At 41.9% G+C, this 24,679-nt stretch overlaps 1 protein-coding gene and 1 long non-coding RNA gene across 4 annotated transcripts; one reads left to right on the top strand and one right to left on the bottom strand.

Annotated features, from left to right (window-relative positions):
- The first annotated feature begins 6,999 nt into the window (after nucleotides 1-6,999).
- On the top strand, nucleotides 7,000-11,513 carry LOC139537383 (uncharacterized). Of its 2 annotated transcripts, none has more exons than XR_011667520.1 (7): nucleotides 7,000-7,084; nucleotides 9,413-9,464; nucleotides 9,628-9,709; nucleotides 10,038-10,111; nucleotides 10,287-10,538; nucleotides 10,867-10,925; nucleotides 11,130-11,513. It is a non-coding gene; the product is annotated as an uncharacterized lncRNA (long non-coding RNA). The 2 variants fall into 2 exon arrangements; XR_011667521.1 differs by lacking the exon at nucleotides 7,000-7,084 and adding an exon at nucleotides 9,026-9,120 and having other exon boundaries at nucleotides 9,413-9,435.
- Nucleotides 11,514-11,904: 391 nt separating this feature from the next.
- LOC139537382 (arrestin red cell) lies at nucleotides 11,905-24,185 on the bottom strand. 2 transcript variants are annotated; one of them, XM_071338618.1, is made up of 15 exons: nucleotides 23,969-24,147; nucleotides 21,494-21,524; nucleotides 21,320-21,380; nucleotides 21,117-21,161; nucleotides 20,821-21,017; nucleotides 20,674-20,733; nucleotides 20,453-20,520; nucleotides 20,084-20,304; nucleotides 19,890-19,962; nucleotides 16,392-16,529; nucleotides 16,017-16,100; nucleotides 15,091-15,114; nucleotides 14,171-14,247; nucleotides 13,645-13,699; nucleotides 11,905-13,429 (listed from the first exon to the last, which is right to left on the bottom strand). In XM_071338618.1, exons 1-15 carry the CDS (start codon nucleotides 23,989-23,991, stop codon nucleotides 13,345-13,347), a joined length of 1,242 nt encoding a protein of 413 aa, XP_071194719.1. In that variant the 5' UTR covers nucleotides 23,992-24,147; the 3' UTR covers nucleotides 11,905-13,344. The 2 variants fall into 2 exon arrangements, with proteins under 2 accessions (XP_071194719.1, XP_071194720.1); XM_071338619.1 differs by lacking the exon at nucleotides 15,091-15,114 and having other exon boundaries at nucleotides 23,969-24,185.
- Between the last annotated feature and the right edge of the window lie 494 nt (nucleotides 24,186-24,679).

Here is a 24,679-nt window from a genome sequence, read left to right as displayed (position 1 = left end):
GTCTGTACCAGGATCTCCGATGCCACATTGAAGAGTCTCAGCTTTCCATCTGTCTGTTTCCAGGGTCGCCTCCATCTTAGTGCACTTTTCAATTGCTTCAATAGACAGCCTCACAGTCTCCAAAGTAGCAGGCTGGACCTAATTTACACCACAGAGAGTGAGAGAGACCATAACATTTATAGGTTTTATATGAATATCATCACTAGCCTGCAATAAAGAGCTGATCGTCTATTTGAAAAGCAGAGGCAATGGCAGACTACCCGGCCCTTAGTAACAGGACCCACCTTATAAACCCTGGTTCTTCCAGTTGAGTTGAGAGAAATACTGTCAAAGTACTCACTGGAGTACACATTGGTCACCCTTACGGCATCTCCAACCAAAGCACGGCAGTTGTGGGCCTGCTCTCTCCAGAGACAGACCTCAATAGAACCAGTCTCATCCTGCAAGGTCAGGCTGCGGTGCTCAATCAACTTCCTGGTGCTCTCCTTTTTCACATTCACTTTACTCACAGGTGTCATCTGAGCAAAGAGAGGGTGTAGTTAACTAAAACAATTAGCAAAGGGTTATTTAAAGGTCATTTAAAGAGGTACTGTATGACTCACATCAATAACAGTTCCATCAATGCTCATCTAGCTGCCTGGGTAAGAGGCCTTGGCATCAGTGATGGAGCAGATTGGATGGTGGGCCGGTTCAATGAGCATCCTTGCCTCCAACTCCAGCCTCTGAGGAACTTCTAATTGGCTTTTTTTGGACACTTTGCTTTTTTTGTGACCTTCACTATATCCCCTTCCACAATGAGAGCTTTGAACTGGTAAAAGCTTCCCTCTTGGAATAAGTCATATCACTCCTTCCCATATACAGTGACTTTGGTACTGGCTGTGTCATCAGTCAGACCCACATGGAAAATAAATCGTTTTTTCTTTGCCTTTGTGTCATAATATATCAGATCAGATTTTTTTACAAATTTTCATGTCATCGCCAAGTCCTCCCAGGTTTTTCATATCTGCGATGGTTAGCATCTGACAAACACAGTGTAGAAGAGGATCTGTCACACAATTTCTAACCACATATAATATCCAATTGACTCTATGTGACCGATCAGGTATTTAACCCTTGACTGTAGGCGTCTGTGTGACTCAAGCTCTGGGACCTAGTGAGTCTTCAGGTTTCAGAAAAGGATAGGCTGAGTTTTCACAGGCAGCCAAATTCTGATATTTTGCCCAATTATTGGCTAAAGAATTTATCTGATTGGTAAAAAAAACAATAAGTGAAACAAATATCAGAATTGGGTTGCCTGTGTAAATGCAGCCACACTTACACAGGAGTTGGATTTGCACTTGGAAGAGGGGGGAGGATTACCCTGAGAAAGTAAAAATATGTGTGGTTCTGTCATATCAACATAATGGGTAGAACATACATACATATTATTCTAATTATATGGGGGGTTTAGTCAAACCATCCTCACCTATACCAGTTCAAAGTATCTGTATTGCTAACTTCAGCTTGTAAATGGATTGCAAAATGTGCCCATACCTTGTTATTTTCCCCTTCCACCTTGTTCTCTGGACCTTAAAAACAAATTAGTCACAATGAATTCTGCTCAAAATTGGCATGACAAAATGAAAACAATAATTGTCATAGAACTTGTCAAGTGAACATTTACAGTTCAAGTCAGAAGTCTACATACACCTTAGCCAATACATTTAAACTCAGTTTTTCACAATTCCTGACATTTAATACTAGTAAAGATTCCCTGTCTTAGGTCAGTCAGGATCACCACTTTATTTTAAGAACGTGAAATGTCAGAATAATAGTAGAGAGAATGACTTAGCTTTTATTTCTTTCATCACATTCCCAGTGGGTCAGAAGCTTACATGCACTCAATTAGTATTTGGTAGCATTGCCTTCAAATTGTTTAACTTGGGTCAAACGTTTCGGGTAGCCTTCCACAAACTTCCCACAATAAGTTGGGTGAATTTTGGCCCATTCCTCCTGACAGAGCTGGTGTAACTGAGTCAGGTTTGTAGGCATCCTTGCTCGCACATGCGCTTTCAGGTCTGAACAAAACAACAAATGTGAAAAACCGAAACAGTTCTGTCTGGTGCAGACACAGGAAGACTGAAGACAACCACCCACAAAACCCAACACAAAACAGGCTACTTAAATACGGTTCCCAATCAGAGACAACACAAAAAACCTGCCTCTGATTGAGAACCATATCAGGCCAAACACAGAAATAGGAAAAACATAGAAATACAAAACTAGACTGCCCACCCCAACTCACGCCCTGACCATACTAAATAAAGACACAACAAAGGAAATAAAGGTCAGAACGTGACAGTACCCCCCCCCCCCCCCCCCCCCCCCCCCCTGAACCTATAGGGGAGGGTCTGGGTGGGCATCTGTCTGCGGTGGCAGCTCTGGCGCTGGACGTGGACCCTACTCCACCATTGTCTTTGTCCGCTTTCTTAGCGTCCTTTTAGCGGCGACCCTCGCCGCCGACCTTGGCCTGGGAACCCTAATAAAGGGCCCCACTGGACTGAGGAGCACCTCTGGACTGAGGGGCGCCTCTGGACTGAGGAAACTCCTCCGGACTGAGGGGCAGCTCCGGACTGAGGGGCAGCTCAGGACTGAGGGGCAGCTCCGGACTGAGGGGCAACTCAGGACTGAGGGGCAGCTCAGGACTGAGGGCAGCTCAGGACTGAAGGGCAGCTCAGGACTGAGGGGCAGCTCAGGACTGAGGGGCAGCTCCGGACTGAGGGGCAGGTCAGGACTGAGGGGCAGCTCCGGACTGAGGGGCAGCTCAGGACTGAGGGGCAGCTCCGGACTGAGGGGCAGCTCCGGACTGAGGGGCAACTCAGGACTGAGGGGCAGCTCAGGACTGAAAGGCAGCTCCGGGCTGAAAGGCAGCTCCGGACTGACGGGCGGCTCTGGCGGCTCCTGACTGGCGGGCGGCTCTGGCGGCTCCTGACTGGCGGGCGGTTCTGGCGGCTCCTGACTGGCGGGCGGCTCTGGCGGCTCCTGACTGGCGGGCGGCTCTAGTGGCTCCTGACTGACGGACGGCTCTAGCGGCTCAGTACAGACGGGCGGCTCTGACGGCTCAGGGCAGACGTGCGGCTCAGACGGCGCTGGACAGACAGGCAGCTCAGACGGCGCTGGGCAGACGGGCAGCTCAGGCGGCGCTGGGCAGACGGGCAGCTCAGGCGGCGCTGGGCAGACGGGCAGCTCAGGCGGCGCTGGGCAGACGGGCAGTGGCACAGATCCTAGATCTGGATTTGTCATAAGCATGTAGGGAAAACTTCACCAAAGATGGATAGGGGAGTAGCTTTGACATCTATTGTTATCTCAAAAGTTTTGGCATCTTCCATAAATTGCGGCCCGCGAATCTACCATAGAAATACAAAGAAGATGAAGCTTTGATAATATGGATAGCCTAAATATTAAACGATTTGGACTAGAGACACGTTTTTCTACATTGTAATGGACACGGTGCAACATTTGGTAGGCTCATGCCTCACAGATATTGGAAGTGAAATGATAGGCTACAATGACTTTGCTCAAGATACATGCCGCAAATTATATGTAACCAGTAGCGGTGCATGGGTAAAATCTCTGGGGAAGCCAAACCCCCCCACCCCCCGCCTTGCGACCGTGATGTATAGGCCTAAAGGCCGAAATAATAAGACATAGTGGCAGAATAAATTCAACCACACCTTTTTTTTTATCACAAAACCGGATAGCAACCTCGGTCCAGTGAAGTCCACAAAGCATACTGCATGTAGAGTAACATACATACCTACAGCATGGTTAAGCAAGTTAATGTTTCTGACATTTTCGTACTACTAAACAACTATTCATTTAGAAGCAAGGAGTTAGTCTACCTACCTCAAGTCGCAAAGAAAACAGGAGCTGCTTCCACTATTCTAGCACCATTTCAACATCATCAAATCACCTCTGCTTAGTCTAATACAGTGACAACTAAATGATACCAAAAACAATTTATTCCAAATCAACATAAGCTAAATATGATGTGGCTGTCCATGGTTCTGATCAAATCTAATTTTATTGGTCACATACACATATTTAGCAGATGTTATTGCGGGTGTAGCGAAATGCTTGATTTATGTGTGTGTGTGTGTGTGCGCGTTCGTGCAAGTATAAAAACATGTTGACTCACACTACTTGTAGAGTATCACTGTGATACAGTATACGCTTTTATTTTTTGCTGGATGTAGACATTAGCTGTCTACATCCAGCTAAATATTAACTTTCAACCTCTCAGGGCAGGGGCACAACAATGAATTAATTAATGGTTGGATCAGAATCACCTTTATAATCATTGGCCAGCACGAAGAATTAAGTAAAACCACCAGTCCAAATCCCCATCTCCATCCATGGCTAATTTAGGAAAGGGACAATTTTAGCCAGGGTGGCTCTAAGCTAGCCACCGGAGGACAACAACGAAACGAAATGCAACAATTCAAGCTTTTCTGTCAGTGGCGTATGCTCTCAATGGGATTTGATAGGAGTGACTTTTTTTGGTGCGCCAAGACCAAATTATGAAATACAGAGAGACGAAAGATCAATTATTTTATGTTTTTGTATTTTTTTCTTGGTAAATGTTTTGGGGAAGCCTGGCTTCCCTTGGCATCCATGAATACACGCCACTGTATGTAACAACACCCTGAGCGCATCGGACACGAAACACCAATAGTTGATGTAACAACAGGACAAAATAAACAAGTTTGTGGAATTTTCTATCTTGGGTACAATTTCTATATAGGACAGTCATACGTTTGCACCCCTATTTTAATTTACTCCATGGCTCAGGCAGCCAAGTGTAGGCTACTATGAAAAGCTGTAGCCAGAGATGGAAAAGGAAGCGAGACACTACTCTCTCATTTTTTTCTAGTTCAATAATAGTCAATGAACTAGGCCTAGACCAGACACAGCTGCTATTGTATTGCTGTCTATGGGAGACCCACCCCGTTAAGTAGACCGGAACTGACAAACATTTTTAAATGGTAAACGGCCTGAGTGAATTATCTTTATTTATCCACCATCTTTGCTGCAGACAAATATTATCTTTTATATTGCTCAGCTCAGTCACGACTTGCGAACTTTGCAGGTGTTTCTGATTAATAAACAATGCCATGCTGGTGGGTGGTACAATTCAAATAAAACCCAGCCCTGAAACTAAATGTAGGCTAAAAAGAAATGTCATTTCATAGGAAAAGCAGTGGTGTAAAGTACTTCAGTAAAAATACTTTAAAGTACTACATAAGTAGTTTAAAAATATATATCTGTACTTTACTATTTATATTTTTTGACAACTTTTCCTTTTACTCCACTACATTCCTAAACAAAATAATGTACTTTTTACTCCATACACTTTCCTTGACATCCAAAAGTACTCCTTACATTTTAAATGCTTAGCAGGACAGGAACATGGTCCAATTCACACTTATCAAGAGAACATCACTGGTCTGGCGGTCTCAATAAACACAAATGCTTGTTTGTAAATTATGTCTGAGTGTTAGAGTGTGCCCCTGGCTATCCGTAAATAGAAAACTGTGCCATCTGGTTTGTTTAATATAAGGAATGTGAAATAATTTATACTTTTACTTTTGATACTTAAGTATATTTTAGCAATTACATTTACTTTTGATACTTAAGTATATTTAAAACCAAATACTTATAACTACTCAAGTAGTATTTTACTGGGTGAATTTCACTTGAGTAATTTTCTTTTCAGGCATCTTTACTATTACTCAAGTATGACAATTTTATACTTTTTCCAACACTGAGGAAAATACACATTGTTGGCACTAATTTTCAGTTTGTGTTTGTCACTTTAAGTCAATAAAACGATTACTTATTGACTTAAATTGTTCTGCAACATCATGGCTATTGTCTTTCAGCTCGAAAAAAATGAATTTCTACTGGTGCAGGCGTTTCAGTCTCCACTCTGTTGATGCTGATCCAAGTCAAGCACTGGGTCCAGCAGTGGAGGAGGAAGGAAGGGGAGGACCATCCTCCTCAGTGAATTTCATTCAAATAAAAATTGTAAAACATTTTAAAAGTTGTTATTTTTAGTTAAAACTATACTAAATATAATCACGTCACCAAATAATTGATTAAACACATAATTTGGAAAGAAGGTCTACAGTAGCCTCAACAGCACTCTGTAGTTTAGCACCATAGTGTAACCGGAGGAAAGCTAGCTTCCGTCCTCCTCTGGGTACATTGACTTCAATACAAAACCTAGGAGGCTCATGGTTCTCACCCCCTTCTATAGACTTACATGCTGACCACACCGCTCACGTTGCGCGAGTGTTGCAAAATAAATGTACACATAGATGTTATTCAATCATTGCGCGTCAACGAGCTCCTGCGTAGCCAGGTGTTAAAATAGAACTTGATTCTATTTGTGACGCATGACGCGCTGCAAGTCCTGCCTCTCCCATCTCCTCATTGCTTTTTAGGGGCATATACCCACGTGGGTGATTGAAAGATGAACTGAGGTTCACACTCCAGTACACTTGGTAGTGGTAATGCACCTTAAAGTTGGTTGCCAACCGCTATATAAAGTTCAAAGAAGAAGAAACCTGAAGGAGGAGAGATTACTAGAAACAAACTCAGTTTACCCTTTTATCAGTGGAGTAGAGGACCTTGTGCATTTCAGGTCAAATAACAACCCAATGATTATATCCCAATACAAATTAGCTAGCAACAGCAAGCTAGCTAGCTAAATTGCCATAAATGTTTAATGCTTTACGACCTGTCCCCAAATAAATATAGTTGGTTCAGAATTAGTTTTGATATTTCAACCTGAGTGTCCTCCTGATCATGTCTGGTGTGTGTGGACACAATCAACATGTGCGCGATGGCGGACCCACGCGCGCAAGCGGTCTGGTCAGCATGTTACACAGTAATAATGACAACTTCCGGAGGACGTCCTCCAACTCATCAGAGCTCTTGCACTCAATGAACTGACATGTCCACCCAATCAAAGGATCAGAAAACGTATCTAGTACTGAAAGCATAAACTACAGCTGGATAGCACTGCAGTGCAAAACATGTGGTGAGTAGTTGACTCAAAGGGAGAGAAAGACAATAGACAACAGTTTAGAACAAATGAATTTCTTCCAAAATGAAGGAGAAGCAAGAGAGAAAAAGAGAGTAATTTAAAAAAAAATCAGTTTCAATTACATAGCTAGCAAATGCGGCTAACTAGTTTAGTCTACTGAAACACCCTGCTCAAACAAAGGGATGTTATGTTAGCTAGCTGGCTATGACTATCCAATACAACACTGGATCTCTTACAAGTCAAGGTAAACTTTTGGTTTTACTAATTTATTGCAACTGGGGCCCACCGGTGTAACTGCTGACTGTACACTGTAACGTTACTGCATGATTGTAGCGGGTTTACTAACGCATTAGTTCTATTAGCTATGCTGACTATGATGTTACTTTAGCTAATATGGTGACAACAATGTAGGCTGTGTGTAGCGGTTTGGCTTGGAAAGCTGATGTGTTGTTGATAAAATAATTTATATGTTTAAAGATAATGATTAAATAATTCCACTCTGAAACCATATAATTGTATGAAATGTATTAGTATCATAAAACTATAATCTGATGATGTGTGTAGTTTTAGTCAGAATTAGAACAAGGACCTTTAGTTCCTTTTTAGTATGTAAGCAGGGTGCAAGTGGGAAACAAATGATGAGCTATCGACAGACAAGTTGTAATACTGTGTTCCTTACAGGACATTCTGTCTCCACCCATGGAGGGGAGAAACTGTTATGCTTGCAGAAAATTATGAAACATGTTGCAGATTAAACAATGTATCTGTGTAGTGAAAAAACACTGACTGTCTGAGCAAGGCGTAGCTTAAGATTTGAACTTGTTTGTGTGTGTTATAAAGACTGTGTTTGCATTCTTGACTTTAGAACGTTCTCTGAATAAACTGTACTAACTTTTTGCATAAGCTGAGTCTTTGCCTAATTATTATTAAACCCATGGTCTTACAAACCTCGGGGATTGGTCAAAGCTATTGATTGTTAGTTATTATCATTGGGATTGAAAATTCTCATGACAGTTGTGCATTGAAGTCCACAAGCGAACAGGAATAGGTAAGAGGAGAGCGCATAGTTGCGAAAAGGAAAACAACGTGGCTGCTATGAAAGTGAACTGTGTTCACGCGAGATCAGGGGTGTATTCATTCCGCCGATTCTGTAGAAAAAGTTTCTTAAATGGAAAACAAAACAGGGATAAACATACCTGAATACGTCCAATAGAAACTTGTTTGTAACGGTTGGACTAATGATTACACCCTATATCAGCTAGATGCAGGCAAGAGTGTGCAAGGCGGTATTGAATATCACTGTGTCCATGTATCACCTCGAATTTTTCTCTCATCCTGTGTGCACCTACATTGTAAACTTTCATTTATAGGTTGTAGCAACCTCGTGATGGGTATAGGTAAAATTTGAGTATCATGTTGTAATGCTGTTACAACGCTGTTAAATTGAGCTGGGTGAATGGAATATGTGACACTCATCCAATATGCTGTAATATAAATAAGGCCGTGCTCATAAGAAAAAAATCATCCTCCCTCATTTTAAACGGCACTGACCGCCACTGGTCTCCAGTGATAGCCTACCTTCAGGGTTGAGGAGTAACGGATTACATGTAAGGGATTACAAAAAACAGTCATTTTAATACTTTACATTACCAACAAAAATTCTGTAATCAGATTACAGATACTTTTGAAAAACTAGATGATTACTTCGAGGATAACTTTTATATTCAGAAAGGATGTTTGCGGAAAAAAATGACACTTCTGTTTTCTCAATGGCATTCAAATCAGCATTGAAAAAAGGCACAAATTTAAGTTTGTTCCGCCTGAGCAAGTCTGACCACAAGTCAGAGACCACTATGATGACACACCAAATGTGTTTGATTGATCGCGGGAAAAGAGCAGGAGTAGGCTTTTGTAGGCTACCCACCAAGGTATGTCTTCCAATGGTGCGATTGATGTCGTCATCCAGTGATTATCCAATTTGCTCACTCTGAATTTGGCACATGCGCTCTAGCCAACAACTCGCAGTGCGGGTAGGCTACCTACATTATGAAATTATTCTGGATAAAAACGAGATTATTTGTCAGAATAAGACCCTATTTATTGGAAAGGAGCATCAAACTCACTCACCACCCTATGAAGTTAATCTGTAGTTTAATGATCTGCATGCTTTCGTGAGTCGTTGTGCGAGGACCACACAACATATCATCGCGTGACTCCCAAGTTTACTTCGATATGATGGTTATTATATCAATATTTGCGCATAAAAGCGTTTCCACTGCCATTTCTCCAATAATTTCTTTTTTTGTGATTGTCTCTTTTCAGTGTCCAAATTAGCGGAGACCCAGGTAGGAATGCCAGCTGGAACAGAGTAAAGGTCAGACTAGGCTAGGAGATGGAAACACCTAGAGAAAATCCAGAATTGTGCAAATGTGTTGTAATGCATCCTATTGATCTAGAAAGATCAACTGACATACAATCCTAATGTTTGATTTGATGTCCATCAGCATTCTCTGACCATATGTCAATATTTTCCACAGTTCTGAAGGATATGGTGGAATGACAGCTGACCACAGAGAATTACACCTCAACCTCAGAGAGAGTGAACATATAACAGAAAAGGTGACTGTCAATTATCTTACTGGGTCCAGTCCCACTCAACCCATATTTCTTGGTCAGTTTCAAGATTCTTGTGCACTTTTCCATAGATTGTGGAAAGAGAGTTGTGGGTGCTGCTGCTACATTGGTTCCATTCAATGTCATCCAGTCAATTGGATTCTCTGATGTCTTCTCTTGTGCTGCATCTGGCAACCCAGCCCTTACATAGTGGCCTTGTACACAAGATTGCTTCTCCTTGCCTTTCTTTCCCAGAATTGGATCAAAACAGTGATTGTTTATCTAATTTTTGACCTGCTCTTACTAGTCCAATCTTCCTCTTCTTCCTCCCAAGCTCTCTCGGACAGTTTCTTACCTGACCACCGCCATGTACCAGAAAGACGCAGAGCTTCAATACTGCTAATCACAGTAAGTGATCAACCATTGTAATCTGTTCATAGATTAATGTTAAGGTACAGTAGTCTATATGGTTTAATAATGGATCCATGACATTGTCTACAAAGATACTGAAACTGAGAGGGATCTTAGTTGTGAGGTTGTCTGATATAAACTTACATAGACTCATGTCACCATCTTCTATTAGAGTCTCCCGCTATCAGAAGGAAGCTGTCACTCAAGCCAGGGGGGCCAACATTCTGCAGGCCAGCCTATCAGAGCGTGAGTTTGAATTGGAGAGCCAATCAAAGGAGTTGGCAGCCCTGCGGTTGGAGCAGCGGGAGTTGAGGGAGGGGCTTGCAGCGGTCTGGAGAGAGAAAGAGGGGCTTCTGGAGAGATGGATGGATGAGAAGGAGGCGGTGGCAGAGAGGGTGAACAGGCACAATGATGCACAGGAAAGGTGACAGAGCAAGGGTTCTATACTTAGTTTGAATACTTAGAACGTTTAAATTCCTAGCCTCTTCCCCTAGAGGTAAAGTAATATATCTAGGTGTAACTGAAAGGTCGCTGGTTAAATCCCTGAGCCGACTAAGTGCTGAAATCTGTCGTTGTGCGCTTGAGCAAGGCACTTAACCCTAATTGCTACTGTAAGTCGCTCTGAATAAGAGTGTCTGCTAAATGACTAAAATGTACAAATGTAAATGTGGTTGGGGCTAAGAGAGATGTGTGTGGTGTGTAGTACTGGATGTGGATAGAGGTACAGTGATTGAATGCTTTTCCCCCACCAGATGGCGGCGTTTCACCCGTCGATTCAATAAGCATCTCCGTAGAGCGATGCTGCGACCAGGTGAGTAGACCAACTCCTGGATGACTGGTAGGCCTTCAACAGAACCAGTAACTGCCATACAGAGTAACACTTCCAATAGCCTTAAATTATCCTCATTGGGGGGTTGCTATTGTAGATCTGTATGCATACTCTAATCACAGTGACGTGTAGTGACACGTATGCATAACTGCCCACTGTCCATTCTCCTGTCTTTTCCTCTGTAAGGAGACACACAAACAGACACAGAACACACAGCAGTGGCAGGCAATCGCTTGCGTACCAACTAATATCAAGGTCTGCTTTGACCAGAGGAGGATGGTGCACACTGCACTGCCCAGGGTGGACCTTGACACATTTTCCCAAAAGCTTCCTGTACTAAAACAGACCTCGAATGTGGCTCAAATCTTTTTTTACATGTTTATCTATTGAAAGATATTGATTTTAATCAATGTAGCTATAGGTAAAGCTAATTATAAACCAAACTGTAATACTGTTGTGAATTTCAGATACTGTATGTACAGGCTTATTTAAGTGAGTACCTAAGACCTAACTCAATGTTTTAATATTAACCGTTTTAAAATACTATGAGCAATAAAGTAACAAACTTCTGTCATGTTTTTCACTTCACTTATACACCACTCTCTGTCCTGTGACTGCTTCCTGTTTTTATGTGAGACCATCCTTTTCAATGGTCACTCACTGGCCCACAGAGGAGCTTACCTAACTACACATTTCTGCAAAGTAGGTATAAATGTGTCAGTGGCACTTTGAGCCCCAAATGGTGAAGCATGATGCCATTTTGATAACTTCTGACAAGCTACTGTGCAAATCAAATTTAACGCGAACACACATTGTAGATAAATAAATTCTGACGAGGAAGTCATCTGAGCCCATGTTTGGATACTTGACTTCATCACTTCAACAGTGAGATTAACTTCTCTTCCGTATTTGGATATGAGACTTGATAGAACGTACACGAAAAGGAGTATCTACTAGAGAATTTAATTCATTTTGCCTTTAATTAAAAAATAAAAAAAATCTGAAGAAAAAATTAAGGCAAACAAAAGTATTAAATGATTGAGAATAATCATAGTCAATGATACAGTAGTAATAATATTAATAGTTCTGTCATGTTCGATCAAAATCATATCAGTATACTTTCTGTAGACATTAAGACTCTCCCACAGCTCAGTGGCAGCACTTTCAAATATTCACTTAGCAGAGCTGCAAACAGGTAACCCATAGATGCACAACAACAATAATCACAGATCATAGTTCACAGCACTGCTGAAAAACATGCTCCATTGGTGTCGCTGTTGCTCTACAAAGCTCTGACACCAATGATGTATCTCAAACTGACCCCTAGCTAGCCTGTCACTAGACACTTCTAGGATTGGATAGGTATGAATATTATAGTAATTGATTCAACCTGCCTTCTGATTGGCTAGTTGGAATTTCCCCACATTACTTATACCTATCCAATCCTTTCAGATCTACAGGAGTGCCTACGGAAGAAGAGCTAGGGGTCAGTTTGGGATTCAGCACAAGAGTGAATGGAATCTGATGTAGAAATTATTTGAAAATACCCATTCTCTTAGACCATGTGCAAGAATCTGATGAATGTCAGTGGTGCATTGAGATTAACTGACAGACTGACAATGAGGAGTATCACTAGGCTATACAGTGCAGGTCCAGTGTGTGCAAGTTTACTGTAAGTGGGAGCGTATCATCTGTCCTCTTTATTGTAGAAGAGAGTGAATCACAGAAACCTCCGTATTCTTCCCTTAAAACATGAAGGTTTTTACAGAATGAATGACAGGGTAGAAACTCAGGAATGTCAAGATGGGGCAGATGAAAGGGTTGCCTAAATTACATCACTAACCAAAGTGTGTCAGTCTGTGTGTTTGCCCTTCTCTCAGTGTGTTTACAGGTACTCTCTAAACCTCGTTTTATATCAATGATCAATACATGATCAATATGATCAATATTTGTAGAAATAATTACATTTAAATCACTATTGGTGGAAAAAGAACGATAAAGCCCCCTTCCTTTTAATGGCACTCCCTCGGCGTGGACAGCCATGGCACATCATCCCTCTTTATTACATTTAAATCATCTACTTTTTATCCACTATAGCACTTATTAAACACCTCGAAACTGCTGGCCAAATGACACCTGTGGATCTGTCAGCATTGCCATGGTACAATATTACATCAACATTTACATGGTGCTGGGTTTTCGCTTGTTTGCCACCCCCCATAACAACAACCACTGCAGACAGCGAGAACGCAAAACAGAGAACATGTACAAGAAGACAAGTGGCTTAAGCAAGACAAAAGAACACCGCAAGCAACATCGGGAAGACCACGAGGCCACCACGTCTCTCCATCCACATGCTTTCATCCCACCGTGTGTGTGTGTAAGAGTGTGTGTGTGAGCTCTAACAGTCCTCATCGTCTGCCATTCCTTTGAGCCGCAGGCGGGCAAAGTCCTCGAACACAAAGTCGTCATCTTGGGAGAAACTACTGCAGGACGACAAGAAACAAGGAAACATGGCAGAAGTGTGAGTGTTTTAGATCTGTGGGAATAGTCTTAGGGTGTCTTTGGCTGCGTTTACACCAGCAGCCCAATTCTGATATTTTTTTCACTTATTGGTCTTTTGCCAATAATTGGGCAGCCTGTGTAAACGCAGTAAAGAAGCAGTGATTACAATGGTCAGACAGACCAGATTAATACTCACTTTGATTCAAATTCTATCAGGTTGGTGTCGATGGGAGGGTCCGACTCCGGCACAGCTGTTAGAACACACAGATAATGACATGTCAGTGTGATGTCACCATGGCAACTCCATAGTAATTTACAGGCAGGAAATACCAGAGTGAGATTATGTATTTGATGTGCATGTGAGGGACTGTTATTCCCTGCCCACAAGGCTGAACTAAACTACTGACAGATATTTCACAAGACTTTGTCAATTCCTCTTCACTTATAGGATTAGTAGAGTTTCCACTAATTCACTGCTTCCCAATCACACAAAAAAGCAAGCCACTTGAGGGACTCTAAAGTGCTCATCTTCCTTAATTTGAACTGATCGGAACATTTGAATATGTGAATGTAACAAGGTGGAAGAATATGGTGGAAGCTTGCCAGAGGATTTGTTCAACTCTCTCAATTCACTGCAAATGAAGGGAAGGAGAGGAACCCGAAATACTGAGATAAAGACCTGATAGTGGGTTTATGGAGAGGTGGTGGGAGTCTGTAGGTACCTGAATGTGGGCGGGATACGGGGAGTTCTGTGGGTTTGGGGTGCATTAAGACAAAGGGCAGCTCCACCGACACATCTCTGGAAAAACACAGAATATAAACATTAATTAAGATCAATAATAATATATATGCATGCATAATAATAATAAGACATTTAGCAGACGCTTTTATCCAAAGCGACTTAGTCATGCGTGCATACATTAAGTATGGGGGGTCCCGGGAATTGGACCCTCTATCCTGGCGTAGCAAGTGCCATGCTCTAACAAATGAGCTACGAAGGACCACATGCATGTTCAATCATGCATGTCAATCAATAACAATTTGATAGTTATTCTATGGAAACATTCATATGATATACTATTGCACAATGAATAATCCAAGATCTGACAGGAAACCACCCAGGAAACAGTGATTAGTGACATGTTTGATCAGTGAAGGGGGAATAAAGCCCATCAACCCTCCTTTGCTGTCGAACATTGATCTCACCCAATGGGAACTCTTCAGTTCTGGGTAGCACTTCGTTTGCAAAAGTCATTATACAGTAATAACCAATGAATTGTAATAAATCAAAGCCTAAACACCAAGGTGTGCAGACTTTTAATATATTCAAGCTTCATTCCCCTCAACACTGCATTGATAACTCTGCATCAGTGTGACTTTGGGCCACAGCCTAATGAAACCTCACACCATCCTTAGGGTTAGGACTGACTCAGGCAGGGAGAACACAGGAGGCTGCAGCTTAGCATCTGCAGGTGAGATTTGACATACAATGGCTGGTATGTAAAATAACCACACATACACACACTTAAGAGGCACTGATGGCGGTTCTGGCTCACAGACACTCAACCAAGCACACACAAATGGCAATAGGGCATAAGATCACCACACACACATGCAGGTGGTGGCTGGGATGTCATATTACCTTTCTAACACGCCCCTCAGCAGCCTGAGATAACCCAATGCAAGAGCAGATGCACGGATGGAGGGAGAGACGCACAGACAAACAGACGGGCGGACAAACACAGTAGGCGAGAGAGACACAAACCACAGGAGGGAAGATGAAATGAGGCGGGAACTCAAAACCAAGGCAACCGCAACCGAGAGGGGAGACCACAAAGCATGGCGCACCAGTGAGTGGAGTGGGAGGAGCAGAGAGACTAGTGAGGGTCTGGGAGATGTGATTTTATGACTGTTTATACACAAGTTGTAGTGGCAGAGTATCAGGAGTGTATGACACAGATTGGGGTGTAAAGGTGTGTGTGTAGACTACAGCATGTGTGTGGTCAGTAAAAGTGGTAGGTGTGTGTGTGTCAGTTTTTCCCTGAGTACATGGAAGTAGCCAGCCAGAGAGTGCTGGGGGGGGTCCGGGGGGCATGCCCTCCTGGATAATCTTTTTGCAGAACAAGCTTTATTTTGGTGACCTCTGATACATTCTAATTCCTTGATTCTATTCGAAATACACAGCTAAATTGTTGAATAGTTTAACGACTTTACCTCCCATTTTGGTAAAATGGGTTGTGACTTAACAATTAAAATGTATGAATTCAGTGTGTTGTTAATGTTTGAGATATTGTCTAGGCCCATATGATCAGAGCTTTTTTCTAAGTAATATAACCTTTAACACTAAACCAGTCTCTTGAGATTCAAATTATATTTACAATTTTACTGCAAGATATGAATTGCCACAATGATGTTCTTAAAATTACATATTTTATTGGCTCTGTGGCTATGGACACTAAGGGTAATGAAGTATAAAAAGTAGCACGTAAGGAAAACACTGCAGTGTGTACCTGCACAGAACCACCCACAGCAACGTATTGATATTGACCAGACTCATGTGGAACTCACCCTCCACGAGAGATGACCAGTTTTACTTTGACCCTGTAGGAGACCAGGATTCCAAGGACCTCCTTGTTAGTTACATCCTTAACACTGAAACACAAACATGAGAGAAAGAGAGGGTGGTGAAAAAGGTTCTCAGTAAGGGATGAGTTCTTGCATCTTCTAGGGTGCTGCGTTTGAAAATAAATCAGAATGCACTCAATACATGCTGAGGGAGCTCAACCACTCCCTCAGCATGTATGTGTAAACTCACATGCTGGCCAAGTTACAGTATGTGTGGTGTGTGAAATAGTGCTAAGGCCAAGCTAGAGAGAGTGTCATTATTATCTAACATGGTTCTGGATGCCAGACTACAGTGTTTGAGTGTGTGAGTCATCGTACATGGTGCTGGAGGCCAGGTTGGTGTCCTCATGTTTGAGCTTTCCATCCAGGGCCAGGCCCCTCTTCTCACGGTTCTTGTCTAGCGTGGGTGTGAGGGTGTACACCTTACAGAACGTAGAGCTAGACGACACCTGGTCACTGAGGAGAGGAACACACACACACCTATCAGCACACCTGGGACATAACTGAAATATCAATAGATCTGGACAAGAAGGTATGGAAAAACAGCTGATCACAAGCTAGAAGTTATTAAGAGAAATGTCTTGGAAGTCTGAAAAATGATAATGGCATGAACAGGAAAGGATGGGGGAGGGAGAGCAAGCCTGAGCCAGAACTGTACAGGATATTATTAGAAACAAGGGTCCCTTGTACCAAATCAAACTTCAGCACTAATATAAAATAACAGAGCTACTCCTGGAAAGTATTCATACAGTATTGAAAAGAGAAATATGTATGATTTATTCATATTGCCTTACACTTATTAGATAAATATCAAGTCTACAGTGAATTTGTTTGAACAGCAGCCATACTTGCTAGATGAGGCTGTGGGCCTGGAAGAGGACTTTTCAGCTAACTTAGCTACAAACATGATACTATTTTTCTTTCTTGCGTGTGTAAAATACTAAAGGTTAACAGAAAGCAAAAAAGGAATTGATGAAACCAAAAGAAGAAGTGAACAATATTTGACAAATGGGTTGTTGTTCTGGCTTCAGGAATGGCGGTTCAAATCCACTCTCTTCCCTCCTGTTGCTACACTCCAGTTGGGCTTTGCGGATGGATGCCACCAACGCCACCGAGCAAGGCAGACACAGTCAAACTAGATCCGAGAACAATTTAAGATCTGCTACGTAGCCCCTGAGAAAGCTCCGACCCAAAGAAACACACACAAGCTTTACACAGCGTCATTCCAGCGAACAGCAAACTAAATCCCCAGCTGCTACCAGCCACAATGCATGACTGGCTATACTGCAGTAGTTCAGAACTGCCAGGGGATGGGGGATGTTTTCAGGGTAACCGAGACAGCGCTTCACCACTCTTTTTGACATAGCAGAAAAACACCCTGTAATTTTGTGTATCTAAAGTAGCCTCAAATTTTTATGAACAGGTTACCAATGTAGCCTCTGCTTTGGGTACTTGTTGTTTCTCATTCCCACAGAGTTTCCATGTTTTGTCCTCTACCTGTAGCATAGAAGGAACTGTGTTTAGAATTACAAACTCAACATGTTGTTGTTTCTTGCCAGACCAGGGTAAATGTTGTTTCAACATTTGTTCATCCTAAAATACTGATATACAATGGCAGAATGGCACCAGAAATCAAACATGGTATAACTAAACCTTTAATGCTCACCAACATAGTCTATATACCATGAAGTCAGGTGCTGCAGCGGTCATAACATTTGTCAGAAGGTTATTGTCATGCAAAAGGCTGGCAGTCTCACAGTTATTGACTGTTAATTAACAAACATGTTAAATTAACATCTCCAGGCTCCACTCAGACAAGTAGCATACAAGCCTCTGACGCCTTTGGAACATTGACATTTAAAAAAGTTTAATAAAACTAATTGAATATACACCATCACAATAAATTCATTTATTTTAGGAAGGTCTAAAAAAAAAAAAACATTATGATCTGAAATACATTTTTTTCATAAGAACAGAATATGAGTTGTTGCTGTGTGTTATCTGGCTATAAAATATTTTTTTTAATAAACAAATATGCCATAAGCTGTAGGCTTGTTCATTTAGCAGACAATATATGCGTATAAGTCCCGAGAACATGATATGATTTTATAGTAAGAAGAATATAATTGAACTTAGCTGAATAAAATAGACTGGATATTATTCCCATTCCGGAGCGAGAGAGCGTGCATAGGAAGTGGCTATGTTAGGCGTAAAAGTGATCATTTGAAACAGGTCCTATGCGCTAGGTTTAGAGTTATTTGGCAACTTTAGTTGTGAATGATACAAACCTTAAAATTATTTAGAAATCAAAGATATATGGGCTGTATGATCCGACTATAAGCTATTGATGATTTGAGAAAGTCGCAACAAAAAAGCTTGAGCTCTGCTCCTTGCCTCAGGCTGCACACGCTGTTCTCTCAAGTGATCATATTTCCACCAATCAGACTATTCTGAATTTGAACTTGTCTTTACTAATATGTAAAATTAGTTGTGATTTATAATGGCCCATTATCAAACAAGCAATAAAAAAAATACATGTCATCCGTATGCACTGGAATAGCAAATGGAGGCCACTTTCCTGCCGGTACGGTTTTCACTCATGTTGGGTAGACTATTCTGGTAATTTCTCTGCGACAGGTGATATTCAGCCCAAACTCTGTGCTCTCCAACCCTGTTCCTGCAGCTACCCAGTGTTTAATTTGTGAAACCAAGTGAAATCTGTTTGGGAACGTCGACAGTAACATGTTTTCACAACTAAACATATTTCATTAAACTGTTAACAGCCCCTCTCTCTCTGCGCGCTGGAGAAAGGAATAAAGGAGAGGAGGAGATTGAAACTCACGGTGGTGAGATATTTTGTAGCTAAAAGGTAATGTGTCAGTCCATTATTATAATTTGTTTAAATGCCCTATTACTTGGCTATTCAAAATCTAAAACAAATTCACTATAATTATAGTCTAAATCTGAATTTGTTTCATTTAAGCTAGACCGATTATGTACCAAAGATATCATAAATCAGTATTTATGTTTTTCTGCCATGCATAATATGTAGTTGGCTATTTAATGGCACAATCTTTATTTTAATTCAGGGGGATTTGGGGGCTTGGGCTCATATATAGGCCTATGCTTATGCATAAGCTCTAATATGCATATGTATGCTTTGAATTAATCATCACCTTAGAAAGCGCTGTCCATTTTGTTGTGTTAGGCTTTGAAACAACATCCACAGAAGCCATGTTTTCCACTCAGTTTGAACCTGTTGTTGAACTTCTTTCTTCAAATTGATCAAGCACAGTGAGGTAAGTTGTAAAAGCACCTACTGTCTTGATGATAAGTGTTTGATGTACATTTGCATAGATGTCAGAGTGGTTGGAGCAGTGGTTCCCAACCTTTTTTGGTTACTGTACCACCAATTTAATTTTGCTCTGCCCGGAGTACCCCCTCATGTAGATTTGACCAACCAGTCTTCCAGTACCCCCTGTGGATAGGCCAAGTACCCCCAGGGGTCCTAGTACCCCTGGTTGGGAACCACTGAGTTAGAGGAACAATAGAGCCCTGAGTACCAGGCCATTAGCCACCTGATGATCATTAGGGAGTTGGGTAAGCTACTACTAATGCATGTCCAGAGTGCATAAAAAGAGATTACCTTGACTCGACGTTCATGTAGAATTTTACTGTGGTCATGACTCATGACTGCCAGTGTGGCAGTGATACGTCACCGCAACAGCCCTAGGCGTGATGTATAAAAGGAAACAGGCAAAGTGGAAATAAAGGAACTGAGGAGTGATAGGTATAATAGTCATGTAAAATACTCACTCTGCCTCCACCTGAGCCACTGGACACTTGTACTGAGCCGTACTGAACAGACAGATATCAGCATACTGTCGCACTGGAGAGAGGGAAAGAAAGAGTTAACCACACACATACAAAAGAAAACAGAGGAGAGAAGAGCGAATAGAGCCTAGAGTCATAAAATAACAATTGATACAACTTTGTTGAAAGACAGGTACCTGAGATTTTGACTCTTTTGACAGTCTTGGTGGAGTTGTTGGTGACGTGAACATTCACGCTGATGGGTTCTCCATGGTAGTAGAGCTCTTTATCCAGAGAAGCCTCCAGGTGTAGTGAGCGGTCCGACATGAGGAAGCTCCGAGTGGTCTCCACCATGGGCTGAGGCCCAGGCTTCTCTGGGGCATACTGCACCTTACGGATCACTAGCCGCACAGAGTTCCTACACAACACACACGTTACAGATCACCAACTTTGCTGACTAACTAAAAACATACAGAGAAATGCACAGACATGCATATCACATGTTTTCAAGGATTACAGACCCTAAAAAGCTCCTGCAGAAGACACAAGTAAAATGGTTTTCGTACCGTTTGTGAATCTTCTCCTCTATCGATTTGGCACAGAACGCTCGGATCTCAAAGTCTACCCCACATGCCTAAAGAGGGAAAGGAGAAGAGACATGGACATAAATTATCAAATTGGCATTATTAGTGTCATGTGGGTGTGTATTGTTGACTCTACAGGTATGGAAATTGCTGAGTTTAGATATCCGTCATATAATGTGTAAGTTTGCATGAAGCGTCTTTACCTTCCCCGTGTCTTCTGGTCCTGGCTGTAAGGTGACTGAGCACGGCAGGTTCTGGGGAATCTGAGAGACACAAATTTGCCATATTTTACAGACTCAAAGTATATTCATGTGTGTGTGTGTGTGGTTGTTTGTGTCTACTTGACTCACTGTGAAGTAGAAGGGGTGTGCCTGCTGGCCCAGTTTCTTCAGTAGTCTTTCCTGCAAGCGACTGTTGGCTTTGCGTTCCTCTGCGATTGGAGGGAAGGCCTGGAAGGTGGAGATATACAGATCCTTCCGGAAAGACAGGCCCAGCACGTCCAGGTCCTCACGGCCATAGCGGAATGCACACGTCAGAGTCACAAACACTGGGGAGAAGGAGGGGTTTGAACATCAGAAGAGGTTAAAATGGCAAAAAATAGAGGAGACAAAACAGTGGAGAGAATGAGGAAGATGCCAACTCATACCTTTCCTTTCTTTCAGATACTCGGGGTCCACTAGAATCACACCATCTGTGAGAAAGGAAAATGTAAAGAGGTAAGGTTTTGATTAGACAATGTTAATTGTTTGAAACACAGTGTTTACGAACAATAAAACGAGTCAGTTTTATGAGAGATTCTGAGTCCCATGATGCTCTCACCAGTACACTCATTGATCGTCCAGCACTTACCGACTGGGTCCACCTGGTCAAGGTGATCCACAAAGTCTCTCTTTCCCAGGTATACTGTGACCTGCAGAAAGGAGGGAGGGAAGTAGAGGAACTTAGACAAATGTGAAAGTGTCACAATTAATAACATAAACCATCAAAGGATACAACTAGTAATGCAATACTCGTGTCCTTTACCTTGCAGTTGGGGCTTGATTTCTTGAAGACTCTGACAAAAGGACACGGGAGATAGAAAGCAAGAAAGAAAGAGAGATTTGATCAAGTAGGAAGCTATAGCCTATAATGTATGGGGTGTAACTTTCACACCTCTGGGGTGTAATCATTAGTCCAAACAGTTGCAAAATTTAACGTTTTGCTACTAGAATTAGAGTTTTAATTGGACAAATTAAGGTAGGTCACTCCTCGTTTCGTTTGCTTCCGTTTAAGAAACATTTTGCAACAGAATCTGCGTAATGAATACGCCCCTGGTGTTCGTCCAGTTTGTCCTCTATCATGTCCCAGAGGTGTAGGGTTAGACCCAATATCCTGCATCTGGACAGGAAACTCTCTCCCAGCAAATAGAGGCCATTTCCTGCTGCTGACTGCCACAAACACAACAGGAAAAAACCCTCCTTCCTCATTTCACGAGGAATATCAACAAAGGAGCATTGATACATACTGTGTGTACTCTTTACGCCTATTGCAGCATGCAGAAAAAAAATTCCGTTCAACAATAGTTTGCAAACTAAATTCTCAGAGAGCACTTTCATTATCACAGACTAGGCCTACACACACCCTATGCATACCTAACCTAGGTACCCAAACACACATACGTGTGAGCGGTTCATGGACTGTGGCAAGGTGTAACACAGTGTGTGCATGCATATAGGAGGAAAGAGGATATTAACAGGCAAGCATTGAACGACTATAGTCCTGTCATAAATGGGATATCTAGGCTAAATTTGCATAGAAACTCATCCCAGTGACTGCTGATAACTAACTGATAAGGACAAGTCAACAACTCCTTAACATTAGGAGAATGAAGAGGGACCACTGACCACTAGTCCATTTCTGACCAGGACTAGTGGAGGAAGGTGAACACTTTACCCTTTCCCACCAGTGGTGGAGAACATAAGCACACTAACAGCATATGTATGCATAAATAAGACCTTATAGATGCCAAGTCTAAGTCATGATATGGTTTTAGTTTGACTTGGGATATAATTTAACTATAGTGAGTCTGTGTAGTGGACACAGGGCATGTCTTCTCGCACATGCTCAGTTTGAATCTCATTGGCCTAGAGCTCTGCTGACTCTTCATTTACGAGCCAGTGTTACATTTTATACTTCCTCACCAGTTACCATCCAAACCCTTGACCCCTCAAAAACGCCACGCCACTTGCTCACTAGCATCCATCAGGGGGTTGTCATCACTGCTGCTGACGCTTCAGAGACCACAAGAGAAACACCTATTAACCTGACCTTGACCCTAAATCCCAAAACACTGAACCTAAAAACCAATCTGACCGTTTACTTCAAACCTTCTACATGAACGTGACCCTGTCCACTGCACAATAACCAAGAAATAAAATCTATGAAAAATGTCAGTAGAGAACCATACTGCACATTCTTTTCAAATATATTCCACATTATTTATAGTCACTTGCAGAGGACATCGATCCAGAATAACTTAGTGGAGAAGTACAGCTGCTCAGAGTCAGACTGTACATACTGATGCAGATACAAGCAGCTGATTACCAAGAGCAAAATACTTTGAAGTTATCAAAGGTGTCAGGCCGGCAAGTGTATGAATAGCTGCATCTTAAACTGTCCTGGCCTGATATGGACAGCACACAACAGTGGCTATACAACATGCCCCTATACAGTAATCACGTGTATATGGCACATGATATCAATAGCTGGATAGACTGTGTTTGTTTGTTTACATGCAGGATATTTATCTATACATGAAATAACACTGGGCGATTAAGCGTCAAATGTACATCAAATACATGTCACTGAGGGCCAAATAAACAGACCGCTAATTAGCCAGGAATCAAAACAGTACATCAATCATGCATATCAGCTCATTCGTTAATTTTGAGCTAGCTACAGTAACGTTAGTTGTTGGATGCGAGTTGTACCTAAACCCACACACACCACGGTGGCCATCATAAGACCGTTTACCCCACCCTGCAGCTAGCTAGAACATGCTTACTAAAACTGTTGCAAGTGAAGTGAAACTAGCTAGTTATCTAGTTAAACTAGAAATTATGTTATCGTCATCAAGGTGTAGGTAAAACAGGGATATACCGGTGGATTGCGAAGACTCTTCCGCCCGAACAGTTCTAGCTAGCTAACTACCTCTGCTAACGTTAGCTAGCTAGGAAACATATGGGTCTGGCTAACAACAACACAAACACTGCTATCGAAATCCTACGACTATGGTCGTTTTGGCTAAATAGTCTCTAACGTTTAATTAGATAGCTAGTTGCTATTCTTGCCTTGGTAAGTATGGACCAATCTGATGTTGATGCAAGGGGAACAGGCTGGTCTCAAGTGATGCTAAGATGCTAGCGTAGCTAGCTACCCGTGCTCTTGCCTTCACACACAACAACACACACACTGACAAGGCAGTAGAAAATACGAGATTGCGGGGGAATGAATCCTTACCTGGTGCCCGCCTTGTCCCCCATCTCCTCGACAGGCTTTCGGTATATTGGTGGCAAAAGAACAAGCTGTGTGTATTTCTGTGAATTGTTATCTGTTTATTTTATGGTGTATTTTACTCCACCCTTGCAAGCTCTCTGGCGCTGGCTTCCGTTCCTTTTCGCTTCCGCAAAAGCAGGAACTCATCCGATCCGTGCAGCGCTGATAAATTCGCGCTTTTGGGAACAGTGTAGCATTGCGCAATAACTACGCACTATCAGAATGCCCTACGCCCAAATGGTAGGAAGGTAGTGCTTTTTGGCACGCAACGTTAGAGCGTTGCAGATTGAATTGCAATGTGTATACAATGCATTTGGAAAGTATTCAGACCCTTTGACTTTTTACATTTTGTTATGTTACAGCCTTATTCTAAAATTGATTACATTATTGTTATTTTACTGCTGCTCTTTAATTATATTTGTTACTTTTATTTCTTATTCTTATTCTTATTTTTTTTAACTGCATTTTTGGTTAGGTCTTGTAAGTAAGCATTTCACTGTAAGGTCTACTACACCTGTTGTATTCGGCGCATGTGACAAATACACTTAGATTTTTAATGTTTTTCCTCATCTATCTACACACAATACCCCACAATAACACAGTGAAAACAGGTTTTTAGACATGTTTGCAAATGTATTACAATACAAAACTGAAATACCTTATTTGCATAAGTAA

The sequence above is a fragment of the Salvelinus alpinus genome, chromosome 13 (assembly GCF_045679555.1).
Source record: "Salvelinus alpinus chromosome 13, SLU_Salpinus.1, whole genome shotgun sequence".
Classification (NCBI taxonomy): domain Eukaryota; kingdom Metazoa; phylum Chordata; class Actinopteri; order Salmoniformes; family Salmonidae; genus Salvelinus; species Salvelinus alpinus.
Note: the sequence above shows the minus strand (reverse complement) of the source record. Positions and strands in the feature narration are given on the sequence as shown.

Coding starts and splice junctions, on each gene's coding strand:
- LOC139537382 (XM_071338618.1), bottom strand. CDS start 23,991: ATGGGGGACAAGGCGGGCACCAG. Junction 21,525..23,968: donor GGGGACAAGGCGGGCACCAG/GTAAGGATTCAT, acceptor TCCTTTTGTCAG/AGTCTTCAAGAAATCAAGCC. Junction 20,734..20,820: donor CACACCCCTTCTACTTCACA/GTGAGTCAAGTA, acceptor TGTGTCTCTCAG/ATTCCCCAGAACCTGCCGTG.